General features: G+C 33.4%; 1 protein-coding gene across 8 annotated transcripts in view; it reads right to left on the minus strand.

The window, feature by feature from the left end:
* Positions 1 to 15,134, minus strand: part of LOC129914533 (uncharacterized) — a 148,726-nt gene that overhangs the window by 1,063 nt on the left and 132,529 nt on the right. For 4 of the 8 annotated variants that reach the window (XM_055993839.1, XM_055993837.1, XM_055993836.1 and 1 more), the window contains one exon: positions 10,386 to 14,160. In XM_055993839.1, the coding sequence (XP_055849814.1) occupies positions 10,496 to 14,160 (3,665 nt within the window). In that variant the 3' untranslated portion in view covers positions 10,386 to 10,495. Of the gene's footprint in view, positions 1 to 1,604; positions 1,898 to 2,080; positions 2,269 to 2,664; positions 2,783 to 4,446; positions 4,543 to 4,609; positions 4,793 to 4,863; positions 6,268 to 6,539; positions 6,771 to 6,841; positions 7,157 to 8,273; positions 8,412 to 8,532; positions 8,916 to 10,385; positions 14,161 to 15,134 lie in introns of those variants that run through there. The other 4 variants (XR_008772195.1, XM_055993840.1, XM_055993842.1 and 1 more) reach the window with 4 other exon arrangements.

Here is a 15,134-nt window from a genome sequence, read left to right on the forward strand (position 1 = left end):
ATTTTTTAAAGCTAAAGTTAAACCAGAAAAAAAAGTTTGTTGCAAAAAGCAAACCTCAAAACCTAAAGTATAAAAATCTATGACGAGTTCGATGAATTTTTTTTTTTCAGACCTTATGCAAAGAATAACTTTAAATAAGAGTTAATTTCTACCCTTCTTCCTTCTTCCAGTTTGCGGAAATTTAAGATAAATGGGTAAAACACTTTTTCAATTGGAATTAAATGTTTGTATATGCCAACATATTATGCATTCAATGCCAAAATATAACAAAAATTCAGGGAATAAACGCATATACAAAAAAATTATAACAGTTTGCTTGATTCAAATTAAATCCATAAAATGAAATATTTAACTCTACATATTAAAAGAGAAAGATAGGACAAAATGAAATGGCATTTTATAACAGACAGACTATTAAGGTAAATAACTTTTACATCTACTCAAAACCAAAATAGATTCGAGTATACTAAAGTGAAACTATTATAAAAAGTACAAAAATTCTTTCATGTTATACGAATTTTTTGGGAGTTTAATCATTTTTCACACAAAAATATAAAAAGATAGTGAATGCCGCACATTATATCAATATTGTTTGACATTTTCCCTTTTCTAAGAGATGTTTTTTCTCACTAAATTAACCTAAACTGTTATACGAAATGACCATAATGCATTATAAATCCATTATAAAAATTGAAAAATTCGTATATCATGACATTGATTATAAAAACTGAAAAAGAATGAAAGATCTTGTTATATTGTGGGACATGAGTGCTGAACAGGTTGGTCCTCAATAAAATGACGAAACCCTCTTCGAAAATCATGGGTTATCCTACTCAAATCATCTATCCTTCCGTTGAGACCACAAAAAACTTCCGTTAAATCACAAGTTGTCTCGGTAAAATTACAAATTGTATTGATAAAATCAAGGATTATCACCTATAACGACCTACGTGAAAAGTCAGGAAGTATCACAAGAAATAATGGTTTACAGTTTTTAACAATTAACTAAACAATTATTGTTAAAAAAAAAATATATGTAGATATAGTAAAATCTTGATGATGATTGATGAATATAGTATTAGTCAATTAAAACATCATTGCCAAACAATTTACATCTAAAATATCACAATAAGTAGAGAATAATATTTGCTTGCATTCCAAAGCAAAATAATAAACAAAAGATGCAATAACGTGCATAAAAAAACTAACAAAAAAAATAAATAAAAAGATATATTAGTTCATCTGGAGTAGGTAATAGGTTCGTTCTGGTAAAATACTGACTTATAGCAAATAAAGATGAATGTTTTTTTTTTTTTGTTTTGTCAGTTTTCTTCTAAACGATATTTATTAAATTCTTTAGATTTCTGTCCATTTATATCTATATCTCATAATGAAAACGAAAATATTAAACAAAATGTTTTAACTAAAAAAAATTTATTTAATAATTAATTAATACTTTTAACTAAAATTTTTTTTTTATTTTCTAGGATTTTTTAAGTTATAAGTCCTCTCAATAAAAATAATATACAATAAAAAAAAAATATTATATTATATTATATTAATGAAAAAATTAATAAAAAAAAATAATTTTTTTTTGTACAAACCTGTGTGGGTGTTATGTGTGAACCGTTGTTGGGCTTTTAATTGCAAAGCAAGCAAATTGCATAGATTACAAATTGTATGTGTATTTTTTTTTTCAAGTTTTTTGTTTTCAATATTTCAAATCGAAATAATGTTGATTTATCAGTATTTGTTTTTTTGTTTTTTTTTTGCTTTCGTATTTTTTTTTTTTTTTTTTTTTCAATTATTATGATAGCGTAAGAGAGAAGGCATCCGCAAAAATATATATAAACTGAGAAGAGCTCCATCTACTTTTGGTTAGATTGGCTAGGATTTCCTATTATCACATCAGGAACAAACACAAGCAAAAAAAAAAATTAAATATAAATAAAAAAAAAATAAAAATCAAACAAAAAGAATATATATATTAAAAATTAAAAAAAAAAAAAACACAGTTATAATTAAAAGAATTAGAAGTAAAATTGCATTTTTATACATAAATAGATTTATTGAAATGAATTTGCAGAATATCTTTAAAAAAAAATTTTTTTTTTTAATTACAAAATGTGCTTTGGAAATTCAATGAAGGAAATGTTCAAATCGGAGATGATTATTTTTGATCACATGATTGAAATGACAATGTTTTTATGATGACGATGATGATCGTGAGGAGGGATGAATTGCAATTTTTTTTAATTCAAATTTCATCTATAAAAAATTACAAAAACAAGATAAAAACACATAACATTATTATTATTATTTTTTTTTTTTTGAAAACAACACATCAAAAAAATTGAGGGAAATTTTTTTTATTTTTATTTCGTAAGAATTAACAAAGGCATAAATGTGTAGAAAAAATAATTAAAAAAAAAATGATGAGGTGAGGTTTTACAAAATGATGATGAAATAAAAAAAAAAAGAACTCGCATTCCAATTAGTTTGTTTTTGTTGTTTAAACAAAGAAAAACAAACAAAATCAAATTATGTAAAACATATGTATTTACTGTGTATAATGATGTACTTATTTATGTATAAAAGAACGATTGTTTTAAGTGTTATCGATTTTATTATTTTCTGTTTTCGATTGTTTTTGACTTCACATACCTGCGACAATTTTACTCATTTGCATGACTTGTTGAGCTAAAATTTGATTAAGTTGAAGTAAATGTTCACGTTGTTTCTTTTCAGCATTGATTTTACTTGGTGGCAGATTGACTGTGTCCTGTAAAGAAAAACATAAATATTTGTTTGAAGGTAGAAATGTATAAGAAAGAACTCAAATAAATTGTACTTAAGATTAAATGAAAGAGGTATGAGGATAAATGAGGCTTTATTTTTAGTTCCTACTACCTTCTTTTCTATTAGCAACCAAAAATAAAACGAACAAGTTGGCCAACTAAGAGTCACGGGTTACGCCAGTATTTAGAATGGATTTGTCCCGTTAGTATCACGGATTTTTCGAATAACTTATCACAGTATAGATATCCTAGTATCATATTATTTAGCAGGGGTTGCCCACGATAACTTCAATGAATATAACAAGCTGAAGTACACATAACGGGTTTCTCCAGCCAGTATCACAGGTTGCCCCAAAACGATTCACGGATTGCTCCGGTTAACGTCATGGGTTTCTCTACTTAATATCATACTCGACTCCAGTTTTCATTCCGGGTTCCGGTTTATATCACAAGTTATCGTGACAATTATCGAGGTACCCCAGGAACTCTTCGGTAATTATTGACAATTGCCCTGTTAAGTATGACGGACAATTCTAGCAAGTATCACGGATAACTCGGTATGAGCCGCCTTGTATTGGCATATGTCATCGGTTGCCCTCGTTAGTATCACAGATTGTCCCGAAAGAAAAAACATGGATTGCTCCGATAAATATCACGGGTTTTCTTTACTTAATATGTATCACAGAATGTATCACGATTGACTAGGTAAGTATTCAATTTTTTTCCGTATGCATCACAAGTTATCAAAAGTATAGAGGTGACCCAGGAGGTATTAAGGATTGCCTAGGTAATTAAGGTACATAATTATTGACGATTGACTTAGTAAATATCACGGATAATTCCAGCAAGTATCACAGGTTTCTGGATGTTAACAAAAGCTTCCATTGGTATTTTTCATGGGTTGCTTTCGTTAGTATCACAGTTTGCTACGAAAATAATCACCTTGGTTTACTCTAGTAAGTATCACGGGTTGTCCATGTTAGCATTCAAAATTTTTCCGGTATAAGCTATCACGAATAATACAAATATCACGGGTTATTCATTAAGAATCAAAGCTGGCCTTGGTATATAAAAATTATGGGTTGACAGGGAGGGTTAGAAGCTACGTTGGTATCACAAGTTATAACGACAAGTATCGAGGTATCCCACTTGGTATCAGGGTTACTTGACAAGTTGACACGTTGTGGGGCGGAGCTATTTCTTAAAACTTGATTAATTCTGTTAACTATGGTGCTGGAGCCTCCTACTTCCTTTGCCTTTTGCCATCTTTAATATTGTCTCCACCAGGGAACAACATTATATTATTATAAATGAGTCTTAAGTGTTATACGGGGCCTTAAACCTATCAAATTATTGACTAATTTTCACAGAATTGGTCTTTTATTGTGAGATAAGAAGATCGAAAAAGTGTCGCTAAGAAGATGGTAGGAAATTGGGAGGTAGGTAATTGGGAATGGAAGTTTTTAGAAAGTGTTATACTCAAACCTATCAAATTTTTATATACTTTCATAGAATGTAACCAGAAGACTTATTTTTACTAAATCGGTCGTTTTTGTTGGTAAGGAAGGTGGGTTGAAAAAAGGAATATCATCTCGCTTACATTAGAAAAAGACTTAAAGAGACATTTAAAAAGCTTTAAAAAACTTACATTCGACGAATTAATGGGTGCATCCGAAAGCATTTTCTTAATGACTTCAACTTTTTCCTGCCGGCGTTTCTTTTCCTCTGGCGATAATTCTGGAGTCTGTAATAAAAAAAAAGGTTGTCAATTTTTTATTTAAGAGAAAAATTTAAGAACCTTCAAAACATACCGTTTCTGGGATATATCGTTCTGGTATAACAATTTTATTTGGCGCCAAAAGAAGATTATCGATTGTATTCTCCGATATTTTCTCACCATGCCCTAATGCCGATCTAACAACATCTGGAGCATTGATTCTTGGTCGTAGTGCAACTTCCATATCTAGATCATCTCGCGCTCTCCAATTTGTATTCTACATTTAAAAACAAAAGCAATGAAATATAAAATTTATCAAAAAATATCAAAAGATGGCAACACTCTTACATTTCGATTCATATCATTTTCAGCTTGAACATTTTCCATAGCCTTGGCATTAACATTATTTGGAGCCGTATAATGGCGTCTTTTCTCTCTAGGAACTGCCCGCCGATGCTTGTGCGATGAAGGAACCTTTTCCGTATTAGAAGTCGACGACTTTGCCGATTGGGTAGTTGTCGATAAAGTAGTATTGTCTTCGGAGGCACTTCCAGCTGACATTTCGTTCATTATTTGACGTGCGGCTTCACTCTGGAAAACAGTATTCAAGTCGCTTATGCTTTTATTTAGGCTTTGCATAGACTCCGTCTTCTGACGGAGTGCATGCTGAATCGATATGGGCGGAGCCGGTGGTGGGGGTTGTTGGTGATGATAATGCCTTGATTTTGAATGATAGCCATTTGGCATGGAAGACTGCTGTTGTTGTTGTTGTTGCTGCTGTTGTTGATGATGGAATGGATAGACATTGCAGTTCCGATCAGACATTGAAACCATATAAGGATTGTTGGGCGCTGTCGTTGATGGCGAGTTACTGTAGTAGTCGGTGTACTTGATCGATTGTCTGGAGCCAGAATGATTTTTGTGAACCTTTGGCATTAGCTTAGGAGGTTCGGTATAGGTACGTGGCAATGATTTAGAGCGCGCTTGGTAATCTTCGTTAATAAATGGTGATTGATGATGCTCCTCTTCCTGAACTTGATCAAGATTCTGAGTTGATGTGGTGGTGCTGCGTTCACGATCGCGATGTCGTCTCTCTGATTCGCGCTTCACAATTCGAACGGTTTTTATTTCTTGCTTTTCTTGGTTAGATAAGTTGGCGAAGGGATTGGTATCTAAGAATCCATCGCTATCCACTCCACTGGTTTCAAGAGGATCCGAGTCCTGATAGCGATAGGTGCGGTTAATCTTGCCACCATCATCGAACTCACTGTGTTTACTAGAACCAGAGTAGTTGATAACATTCACACTGGAATTGGCGGAGCTAGTGTCGACATAGAGTGGAGTAGAGAGACTTGGAGTGTCATTGACTGTTCGATCCACACTGACCATGGAATCCAGGTCGGTTTCTATCCAGCATGTGCTTGATGTTCGCTTTTTGATGTGCGAGGATGCTGTTGGGGTTGAGGAACCTTCCTTGTTGCCAATCTCCTGGTACAGGCGATTTGAGTTCTCTGTTAACTGGCGAACAGCTTGACTTAATTCTTGACGCTGACGTTGCATGTCTCCAACAAGCTGCTGAACTCGTTTGAGTTCTGACTCTAGGAGTGCTGTGGTGGAACTGGCATACTGCATACTCTCACCTCGAATTGGATTCAATGCGTTTTGAGAACCTCTCGATGCCTGTAGCTTTTGCCTGAGAACTAAAAGCTCTTGTTCGAGCCTAGCGTTGCCAGCAACGGTTTGTTCAAGTTTCTAAAATAAATGATTGTTTTTAAAGAAAGGGGTGTTAGAAATGAGGTTGGGATAATTAGTCAGCGGAGTTAGGGTGATAATAATGATTGCGTCTGCTTTCGTGCAAAAGTTAAATAGAAAAAACTAACTACAAAAATAATAATTAGAGGATAGTAGCTTAAGCGTGTAAGCATGTTCATTATGTGATTCCTCTTCGTGATATGATAAAGCAAAAAAAAACACAAAGTTAAAAAAAAAAAAAACAGACGACGACTACTAGGCACCTCGTCTACCTTAGAATTTTCAGCGAGCAACTGATGGACTCTAGACAATTCTGCCTCAAGAATGTGTTGTTGCTTTTTGGCAGCTTCCAAAACCATTGGTGTACCATTGGAATCATGGATTCTAGCACGAAGACCGCCCAGAGCTCGTTCCAAGTCCTCCTTGTCACGTTGCAGATTCTGCAATGTACCGGATTCTTCCTGTAACAACTGATCCAATTGATACAGTTGTCTAACTTTGGACTGAAAATATTATAAATATTATTATAACAGTTACTATTTTCTATTTATTATATGAGTTGGCATATACTAACTTGCAGCTCTGTATGATTTGGACTTAAGCGATCCCATTGCTTTTGCTCTTCCTGCAGCATACGTCGTTCTTGTACCCGTTGATTGAATTCTAATCGATCAAGGGTCACGGATTCAGGTCGTTGGATGCCACTTAAGCGTCCGGTTGTATCGTTGCTGCGATAGAGTGAACCCAATTTAACCATGTTGTCAACCAAATTCACCAATGGTTTGCTCTTCTCATATTGACGTTCAAGATCAAGAAGATGTTGTTTGAGATAGTCTAAGCGTTGTATTGATTCGGCACGTGTTAGACCTTCAGCTGTGCGAATTCGGTTCTGAAGTTAAAATAGAATTTTAATAAATAGTAAAAAAAATTGAGAAAATGTATGAAACAAATAGTTTGTTAATGACATAATTATGTTTAGTTTGAGTTCCCAGAACTGAATAATATTCATTATTTATGTATGCGAGTAAATATTTTAGAATTTATTGTAAAAACATGCGATTAACCATATAATTTATACTTAACTTTTTTTGTATAACAGATTTTCAACAAATTAATTGCTTAAGATCTAAATATTGCAATGGCATAAGGTAGGAATTTTAGCCCATTAATGTACTACGCAAAAATCAACGAAGATAATTGCATCATAAAATATTGGTTCAATGTGTAAATAGCTCACAATACATCTAAATTTCAACGTCCCCCGACCTGGGCGAAGAGAAGAATGCCATATGCAAGCTTAATGATTTCCTTTTTGATTCATATGGAACACATTAAACATTTAATACTGCGATTATAACAGTTTGATAGTTTTGTAGACGAATTTCAGTATTTAAATATCATTGCGGTCCTGGAAGTTCAGGGTCTTTCGCCCGTCAGCATACTTAACCTGCCTCTACTTTACTTCTTGTCAATATTGCATTTTACATTACTATTGCTGTTAAACTGTTATACAACTTAAGCTGTTATACAACTTAAACTCAGTTTATGCATATTATGTAAAAACATTCCTAAAACCGCAATACATCAAAAGGACTGTTTTAAGTTAAGTTATTGTTATATTTATAACACTATGTAGATACAATTTTATGACAGCAGAAAGATAACCTTAGTATTTTAAGATCAAAGTGAAGTGCATAATTTTCATGAAAACATAGTTGCATATTTCTAACAAACTGTTATACAACTGTTATAAAAGATAAGTTAGGGGTTATACTGTTTATTTTTGCAAGAAATTTAAGTTATTTATTGTCTGAAAAATATATCCCACAGTACAAGCTTAAAGAAAAACCTTCACCACCATTTTGATTAATAATAATAACAGAAGTATTTGAAAAATTTAAAGGTTATAAACTTTAAAATGAAGCTTTGCGAAATTTTGCCCATTAACCAAATTGTTAGTATAAATATTTAGCTTAGATGCGCTCAATTAAAATTTTCATTTCAACCTGAATTTCATGAATATCGGTGCAACATTGCTCAATAGCACGAGCCGTATTACTGTTTTGCCGCCGCAATTGAATCAATAACAAAACCAATTCCTCATGTGTGCGACTCAATAAATCTCCAGCTGATACATCCAGATTCTGTTTATGAATATGTTTATGTTCGTGTAACAAAATATAAAAACAAATAAAATAAAACAAATTTTGTTACATGCTGTATAAAAAAAAAACATCAAGTAAACCAACTCCCCAGAATACTCACCCTCATCTGAGAACTTGTCTCACGTTCCAACAGATCAATTTCAGCTCGACTTCCAACCCGTCTCATGGGATGATATCCATTAGCTTCCCTATAGGCATTTGCTGCATTGATATCATAGCTGCTACCTCTAAAATCCATCGTTATACCAGCCGATGTGCTGCCAGCCATTGGGGTAGAAGTTGATGACAAGCCATATATATTATTACGGTCTCGTTCAGTTGCCAATTGTGTGGTTTTAGCATATTTAGCATCCATAGCATTGCCATAATATGAACTGGCTAATTTGGAAATTTGTTCATAATTTAACATTTGATCGGATGGATCTGGTTTAACTGTCAAATTGACTTTAGGTATATTGCGTACATTTCGAACAGATATTGAAGCTGAAAATATGATTTTGAATTGTTAATTTTATTCAAATAATAAATTAAATAAAGGTTTCATAATAATGTCAAGTTACATTTTTATGATATTTTATTGACCAACTGTCAAAGCAGTTGACAAAACCTACTTTTGACAGCTGACCAATCATGTACCACAAGAAACAAAAGTGACATTTGAGTTATATATCAAAACATCTAAGCTATTCAGCTAAAAAAAAAATAATAATTATATTAAATAAAAACATCTTAGTTTGCTTGTGGATCTGTTTGATCGAAAAAATTTGAAGACTTGAAAAAAGAAAAAAAAAAAAAAATCTTTTACAAAAATGTCTTTTCTTTTTCACATAAAAATTGCATGCTATGTCATTCTTATAAAAAAAATAATTTAAAGATGAATGAACCAAGAGCCTCATCTGGTTGTTGGGATAAATATCAATTACTTATAAATGTGACAGCGTTAACTCCATTCTTAATTTCTGTCATCAATGTAAGAATAAATTGCTGAGTCATACTGCGTAAAAAGACGCCTGTGTGCACCGGGCTTAAGCTTTTAAGAAAAGTCGACTAAAGTAGGTATCGTGCAATAGACTCTTCTATTTTAATGACAACAGCATTTGACAGCTGTTGTGGCATGTTTTGCTCATGTAAATGTAGCGTTATCTAATATCAGTTCAATCTCGTTCACAATTTTGTGTATAACAGTATAACAATTTTATTATACTTATATTTGTTAATAAATAGCTTGAGATAGCATTTTGCACGGCTACAATACTGCCTAGTGGCTTTTAAAAAAGTCTTCTTAAATGCCTTTAATTAAAGGTCAGTTCACACTGTGAAACAGAGCGTTATTTACTTCAATTTTAAATTAGATGTCTGATTTTAGTTCTGCTCGGCTAAATTAAACTTAAAGCGACAAAGCATCATTAAAAGGAGATCAATATTTTGGTTGGTACTCGTGAAATAGATAACATTCTAGTTGTTGGAAAAAGTTCGGTGTAAAAGCACATAATTTGACGTTTCACTATGACGTGGGGGGGAATATAACAGCCTTATTGTTTTTAAGATTAAAGAGACAGTTTAAATTTGATATGGTGATTGACAATTTAAGGCATCTGTCAAAAGAACTAATCAATAGCAGAAATAAACTATATAGACTATTTGGTGCATTCGTCTCAATAATACTTCTTTCTTAAATTTTTCCTTCAAATTCCAGCAAACAGAAATATTTATTAAAGCAAAACTATATTAAAATAATATTTAAAAAATCAAAGTTTTACAAACTAATTAAAATAAAATCAAAATAAAAATCTTACCAAATCGGTGGTGAAAAAAAAAAATTGAAACAAAAACAAAAAGTGTGTGACTTGTGATAGTAGTAGTAAGTAGTAGTAGTAGTAGTAGTAGGTGTGTGATTTTTGCAAGTGTCATTTATTCAACAACAACAAAATTTTAGTAAAATTTATTTTCATTTTCTTTTTACAAATTTTTATTTTATTTTTTTTTTTTTACAAAATTGAAATCATATAAAATCATGCTCTTTCTTTCTTGCTCGTAAATTATTTTCTTTTCTGTTTTTGGTTTTATTTGTAGTTTTCTTGAGTGTAGAGTTTTGCGAATGTAACTGTCTTAGTTTTGACATTACTCTGAGTTTCTGTTTCTGTCATATTCAGTTGATTTTCTGAGCGTATGCTATTATCAACTCCGCTCAATCCACTTTCATTTGAATCGCTTTTTGGTGAATTGGTTTTTTCACCACTCACACTCAAACTGCCACCTCCTCTGGCAGAGTTGCCATTATTAGTGCCATTATTGCCACCACTATTTTTCATTAGACCACTTGACATTGAATCCCATTGTCGAATAGTTTCACGATCGATTTCAGTTGATTTTCTTGAATAGTTTGAACCACCACTATCTTCACGTAAAACTTCATAAACATCATCCATTGCAGCTGCTAATTGCACATAAACATCATTTTCATCTTTCTCATCAGGTGCGTCTGCAACTGTCAAACTTTCATGGATGGGATCGCTTAGTCGAGTCTTATATGATGATCTTCCTGAAACATTATCATTGACATATGTAACGTCTCGAGAGATTTTTACTTTATTCGACTGCTGTGGATGTTGTTGTTGTTGTTGTTGTTGTGGACTTGTTTCTGACATTGTTGCTGGTTGAATACGATCCAATTCATCCATTGATCGTGCATGTCTCTGGGAAACACGTCGTAAACTTTCCCGCCAGAGGGCGTCTTCTTCCCAAAGTTGTTCACCGGCTCCGCTAGTGCCTGAAAGTTTCGATGTACGATTATTCAGTTCTGTAACACGATCTGTATTAATGTGCTTGCTTAAAATATTAACCTCCACCGAGGGAAGTGGTGAGGATGTATTGGATGTAGATGATGCAAATGTTAATGACGTTTGACGTTGATGATGGGAATGATGATCAAAACTCTCAGCCAGTGGCTCTCCACCGCCAATCTTTAAACTCTTACCATCACAATAGCTTAGCTTTTCTATGTTTGTTTTTGTTTTATACAAATTCTTACTGTCGATCGTTTGATCCTTCTCTGTTAGAATGTCAACCGAGAGCGACCTAGCTGAGCCTTTGAGACTCATATTGTCTACTATCACAGGATTTGTTGGCTTACTAATTGGATTGTGAATATGAGAGATTCCAGTTGCTGATCGATGATGAGAACCTATCGCGATGTCACGTTTGTTGTTGAGAGTAATAGGGCTAGCAAGTTCTCGACTGCTGGTTAGCTCTGAATAATAGTATGGAGCTGATTGTTCGGATATATTGCTATTATTTCGACTATGAATTGGAGTTATCTGAGTTAGGTCGAATGCCGTACAAAATGATGTCTGATCGAGATCGACCGAAGATAAAGTTACGCTTTTTGCTGTATCGGCAGAAAAAGTCGTTCCAGGTATGGCTGTCAGTCCTGAAGTCATTATGACATCAGCCGAGGCACATTGAGCATCATGTAGTGAAAGATTCTTTTCTTTAAGGAGTGATTGTTGTTGTGGCTGTTCCTTGTCACCTTCAAGTTTTTGCAATGAGTCCGTCGATGAGACGAAATTAATGTTTCCATAAAAATGTTCATCACCCTTGTTGCGGAATATTTCCGGAGGTTTGATCAAATTTCCTATTATCCCGCCCCTAACTCCAGATCCTGTTGTGTCATTTAATAGATTCTTGTCAGAATTCTGATATATATAAAGATCATTAGTAGTTTGTAGATGATTCAAATACGAATCTAGATCGGTGGTGTTTATTGTCTCTTCGAACTGTTCGCTCATTGACTCGATCTCACTTATCGATTCCTCAGACAGTGGTCGACGGCTACGTTGCCTCTCCAGTTCCGAATCAGAACCTTGCCGATGTCGATACTCTACAGAGTCTGTTTCACTACTGTCACCTGTGGTGAGTTTTTGGGGCAGGGAACTGTTCGACTGGTAACGAGGACTTGACACAAATGATGGAGAGTTATTCTTGAGCTTGTTGTACAAATCAAAATCTGATGATGTATTCGAACTGTTGTCTGTTTGAATGCTATAGTTTGAATCTGATAATGTTCTCTCGTGATTTTTCAAAATCGGTGTTTTTAACCCACGAATTTTCAAAAACTGATCAGGAAGTGATAGACGAGAACTTTTTAGACCTTCTGGTTTGTTGCTTATGTTCAACGATGAGTTACTTGAGTGGATTTTTGGAATTTGATCAAAGGATATGTTGAATTTTTCTTTTCTCTTCACGGTGTCATAGTGTTCTGATGAGAATATCTCCTCGGTGTTTAGTTCCTCCATGGGAGGTGGTGATAATGGGATCGGTGGTGGCGACACAATTTCACTGTCTGAACTTTCAGCACAGTTCGCCAGTGGTGTTGTTGCTCCAAGATAGTACGATGCTGGACGGAATGTATCGGACAAACTGAAACGTGATCTTGATCGCATTTTTGTGCTATCAGGGTTCTTCGAGGATTCATCATCCGCATCAGAGCTATCACTGCTCATGATTGTACTTTGTGATGGTTTAAGAATATCCGGAAGATCTTTGCGTTTACTCTGTGCTCGTTCGGAAGATTTCTTTGACTTTTTCTTCAAAGTATCGGTAGATTTTTTCAGAGTATCTGTATTCTTTGTCTTTTTGAGAGTCGACTTCCCAGAGTTAAGAACTTCTTCAGATGGTAAGATTTTGCCCAATGACAGTTCCATATAAACTGGCTCAGGAATTGTTTGGGCAGTTTTTTCGGGCTTTGCTTTGGTATTAGCTAAAACGCACACCACTTCATAGTTTGAATTTGAGTTGTCCTCAAGGCCTTTAGTCATTTCTACATAAGGGTTCTCTTCTTCGGCTGTAGAGTCATTTAGACCTGCAAAGACCAAACTCGCTGATGGGCTAAGAACATTACGTTTAGGTGTCATGGGTAGATAGTGGTCTTCAGCTAGACTTGGCAAGGTTGGAGGATCGTTTTCATAAAACTGCTCGGTTGCTGGGTCATCCATCAGCAGGCTATTCACCGAACCGTTCTTTTCATCATTGTTAAGCCCAGTTGGGGTTGTAGCTGTTTCAGAATCGGCTAAAGCTTCATCCAGATCATCGTCGGTATACTCACAAGTTCTGTCATCTTCACCATCTTCGTCTTCTTCAGAGTTGAATTCATTCGCCTGGTTTGCAATGGCAACAACTTCTTCTTGTACACCAGCTTGTAATAGAGTAGCCTCAACTTTCTCGGAAACCTCTTCTTTGTCCTCAACTTTCAGGTCATTCGAAACATTTTCATAATTCTTACCAGCTGATGTTGCAGTTGCTTCTAAAATCTTAGGCTTATAAACAGGCACATATGACGAAACTGAATAATCTTCAAGCTGAAGGCATGAGCTGAGCAGCTCTTTCTTCGGCAATGCCGGTGAGTTTCTTTGTGGCAATGCAGGTGGTGGTGGTGATTCTAACAAACTATCAGAACCATCAACATCGATCTTTTGTAAAATATTATGGGAAGGGCATTCTAAAATGGGCTTAGGGCTAGTTTTTGTGTTATTACATGTATTTTGGTTTTGTACGCTACTTTTTGGATCAGTGGGATTTTTTAAATTTATATTGTCGCTTATTGTTTGTTCTGATTGTGAGCCTATGTCTATTGCACTTTTGTTTGTTTCAATTGTATACATTGAGGATGAGGGAGTAGTTGGAGTAGTAGTAGTAGACGACCTTCCTGCCGGCGATTTCTCGGACCCATCTGACGAAATTATATATAACAAATCAATTTACAGAGAAATTATAAGAAAAACAAAAAAAAAATTGTGTTTTATTCTTAATTTTAATTTTGTAAGTGATATTTTATAAAAAAAAAAATAGAAAAAAAAAATAATCAATGAAACTAAGTGATTTTTTTTTTTATAAACCAACACCTCTGAAGAAAATAGCTAAAACCTACAACCCAAACCATTTTTTTCTATTTTTTTCTACACCGTAATCAATCCCATTTGTATGTTTTTTTTTTTTAATAAAGTATAAAAAAAAAAATTATTTTATAACATGCAAATATTTTTTTTTAATATTAAATGCGGTGTTTTGAAAAAAAAGCTTTTGTAGAAAGTGATTTTCAGAGTTTTGTTGCTGGTTTTCTTGGCTATACGCAATTTTTTCTATTTTGTGTTGTGTTAACAAGGTTAAAATACAAAAATGGTGTTAAATAAGATTAAATTTAAAATTAAAAAATAATAATTTTAATTATAATTATAATTAAATTTTTTGGCGCGCACGGCAGGAAGGTAGTTAACAATTTTGTTGTTGTTGTTTTCTATTGTTTAAGAAAAAAATATTAATACTAAAAAAATATTTTATTTTGTTAAAACTAAAACAAAAAACAAAAAAAAAAGAGAAAAACTTAAAAAAAAAAATATGTATAAAAAATTTCCAAAAACGAAAAAATATATATAAAAAAAACTAAATAGATTTTTCGGGATTTCTATAGAAAGAAGAAGTAAGTATCTACATTCATTCAAACTAATTATGTTAGGTTAAGTTAAATATATTATATATTAAGCCAGTTATATAAAATAAGTAACAATTTTTATTTTTTTTTTTTTTAGTTTTCTATCTAGCCTGAAGAATCAACTGACTGCGTCAAGCGTAAAAAAAACGCATGCATGCACAAGGCCTCAACACTGTCTTCTAGTACAAAGTTCCTAGGTGTCATAATGAGTCCTA

The sequence above is a fragment of the Episyrphus balteatus genome, chromosome 3 (genome assembly GCF_945859705.1).
Source record: "Episyrphus balteatus chromosome 3, idEpiBalt1.1, whole genome shotgun sequence".
Classification (NCBI taxonomy): Eukaryota; Metazoa; Arthropoda; class Insecta; order Diptera; family Syrphidae; genus Episyrphus; species Episyrphus balteatus.